Source organism: Trachymyrmex cornetzi, unplaced genomic scaffold (assembly GCF_001594075.2).
Source record: "Trachymyrmex cornetzi isolate Tcor2-1 unplaced genomic scaffold, Tcor1.1 scaffold2346, whole genome shotgun sequence".
Classification (NCBI taxonomy): Eukaryota; Metazoa; Arthropoda; class Insecta; order Hymenoptera; family Formicidae; genus Trachymyrmex; species Trachymyrmex cornetzi.
In genome coordinates, this window is record NW_017297005.1 from 3,756 (window position 1) to 6,812 (window position 3,057).

General features: G+C 39.4%; 1 protein-coding gene across 1 annotated transcript; it reads right to left on the minus strand.

Moving 5' to 3' along the window:
- Positions 1-14: 14 nt before the first annotated feature.
- Positions 15-3,044, minus strand: LOC108760996 (uncharacterized; the record flags this gene model as incomplete). Its single annotated transcript, XM_018507314.1, has 4 exons — positions 2,629-3,044; positions 1,433-2,553; positions 951-1,072; positions 15-845 (listed from the first exon to the last, which is right to left on the minus strand). Coding segments are annotated over exons 1-4 (2,490 nt in total), but the record flags the coding sequence as incomplete, so codon positions are not given.
- Between the last annotated feature and the right edge of the window lie 13 nt (positions 3,045-3,057).

Consider the following 3,057-nt stretch of genomic DNA (forward strand, 5'->3'; position numbering starts at 1 on the left):
CATGGTAATGTTTTGGTTGAATTCGGTATAATGTATCGTTTGTCCTCGTACGGACTTAGAGCGATTTTCGTCTCAGATATCGTATATACTTGATGTAATTTTGATCTTATGCATGACTGTTGGCGAGTCATTTCAATTTCATCGTTTAAACATCGGGTGTAATCATCGAACGTTATAGTTCGCGCTACGATGTTACTTTTGACACCTTTCGCCTTTTTTGTGTCCTTTTTACCATCCACCCTTAACGCATACATTTTCGCTCTGAGTCCGACGAATTCAGTCAATATTGCGCCATTATTTTCATCCTTCATTAAACCTGGCACTTTTTTGTTCGCAAGTGGTATACCATATACATTATCGGTAGAATAATCACTCGTGTCGAATCTAATGATATCACGCTTCATTTGTTCATAAACGTCATCACACTCGATGCGATATATGAGACTATCAGTGTCTGTGTACATAATTTCACATTTTTTGCGATACAGCGGTAATATATATTCGTGGTGAAATTCATACAAATAGACCTTCGATATATCGAGTATACACATTCCTACGTAGATCGGTTTGTTGAATTTCACCTCAAGTTTACGAATTTCAATTGCTATCAGATTTTCAGAAAATACACTTCTGCTATGAAAATTCGGCTTCGCGATCATTGCCTCTGCGCCGTATCGTCCATCCCATTGTGTTAATAATTTTACATCGATGTGATTGCGCACGTTCTCCATGGTTTTGCCGAATACTGCATTATTCATTAACTTAAATAAATTTTTCTCAAAATCATTCTTCGCGAGCGTTCTAAATTTTGTGTTAAGCTCTATGTAATCGCGAAGCCATGGTGACTGTGCAAATTGCAATACGCGATGAATCTTTGTTACATGAAGACCGTGACGCATGCATTGTTGTAAATTGCGATAATGTATAACGTAACGTTTTTTGTCATACACAGTCGCTAAAAGTTTATCCTGCTGCTTGCCAGGTGGTTTATCACGCGTTGGACAAAATGGTAGGTCAACGTGCTCGTCGTGCAGACGCTCCGGATATTCTAAGTCAACCTCAAGAACATAACCTGTAAGCGAATACAGAGCAATCGCGCTAACGTTAAAGTCCGAGACATTTTCGACCCATTGAAATTTGGCGTATGGCAACGGCTGACACATCGCTCATCCTTATAGATTATTAACATCGAAGTACATCAAGTACGTAGAAGGTTTCGACGAATCGTGCGACTGCATATATTTGTTATTGGCTCGCGCGTACCTGCTAGAACATTGACTAAGACCGCCGCGTATACCGCGCTCGATAAACATCACCATATCGATGTCGGTGAGCAGTTCGAAATTTACGCGTGTATGTTTCAACATAGCGTCCCACGTAAAACCTGGTAAAGTATAATAATATGCAGGGTCGAGGCCGTAACTTTCAATACATTTATCGCGAAAATTTTCAAAAATGTCAGCTAACAGCAACACGTCCGTTTTTAAATATAGATCGCTGTATTCACCCAAGGTTTGAACATAGAATTGTTGCCAAACGTTCACGGCGTGCGCGTAATCGTTTTCGGATACGGTGTCACCGGTCAAGGAACTGTAGAATGACTCGCGCGATGGTAAATGCGTATCCTGCAGCTTGTCGGCACAATCAATGTATTCGTATGGAAAAATCCCTTTTCGTATCAGTAACTTGAAATCATCTTCGGACAAATTTTGAAATTCGCATTGTAAAATTCGAAGTTCATTTTTATTGAGAAAGGATGCTAATTTATCGAGACTGCTACTTAAAAATTTATAAGAATCTATGAACCGTAATTTTATGTTATTTCGCGAATCTGATCTTTCAGCGGTATCTTTAACATTTTTTGTAAATGATATATATTTTTCCTTTGTTATTGGTAGTAATTCAATACTGCCTTCATATACTGTAGCTACTTCTTTGATAACAAAATGTGAATCATAGCCTGATAAATTGTGGAAAACTATGGGAATAAAATATGAGTTTTTATAATTTAAATTGCAATTTGAATGCGCGGGACCCCTGTAACGACCGGTTAAATGGCAATGATCTCTTACTCGATTATCGTCTGGCGCGAAAGGCTTTTCACACACGTGACAATGCGTCGCGCTGTGCAATGTCTCCCGCTGTTCGCTCGACAAAGTTTCCATGGGGACATTAGCTACTAAAATTTTTTTTACGGAATGTGCTAAACTTCTCAGTTCTTCAACGAACCATGAAACGCAATCCGGATCGCGATGAAATCGATATTTTGATAGCGAATTGTCGTATGAACAGCGCACGTAATATCCTATGCTAAATACTTGATGATGATGATGATACGTGAGCGTAGATGCTTCCTGATCGCCATCAGTTTTCTCGAGAATGCATTCTAGATCAGCGTAAACGACAAATGGAACTCGTTCCTTCCTATTATAGTTGTTAAAGCTCAGCCACTTGTCGTCGTTGCTCGGTAGTCGGATAGCGCATTCGTTTATCCGTTGGCAATCTACTATGTGTAACTGCAATCTCTCGTTGGAATGAAAATAATGTAAACAGCTGCAAATAAAAAATAAATGATTTTTTTTATTTTATTTTTTAAAAAGAATTTGCTTTTATTAATCATATACTTACTGATCGCAAATGTACTTTTGGCCATTATGTTTGTTCAATTGCTTGCTCATGAGCCGAGACAGATTCTTGATCCATGCGAAATGGCCCACATTGTCGTCTCGCGGATCTCGCAAATATAGTAAATCGACATGTTTCTCCTTTTTGTCGTCGATGAGTCGTATCGGGAGAACGTTTAGCGTATTTTGTCCCTCGATAACGTATACGTTAATAGACACGTCGTTGAGACGTTCGAATTGCGTTACGTCTTTTAACGTTATAGGAAATTCTATATTTTGGAAATTCAGCACCGTCGTATAGTGTGGGTAGGAAGATTCACGATCCGCGTTTCTTTTGGCTGGGTACAGAGCGGCGATCACAAACCACGCGAAGCATGCATTGTCCATCGATCGCACGTTAATCACCGCTCTCTTTGTCATTATCTCTCGCGGC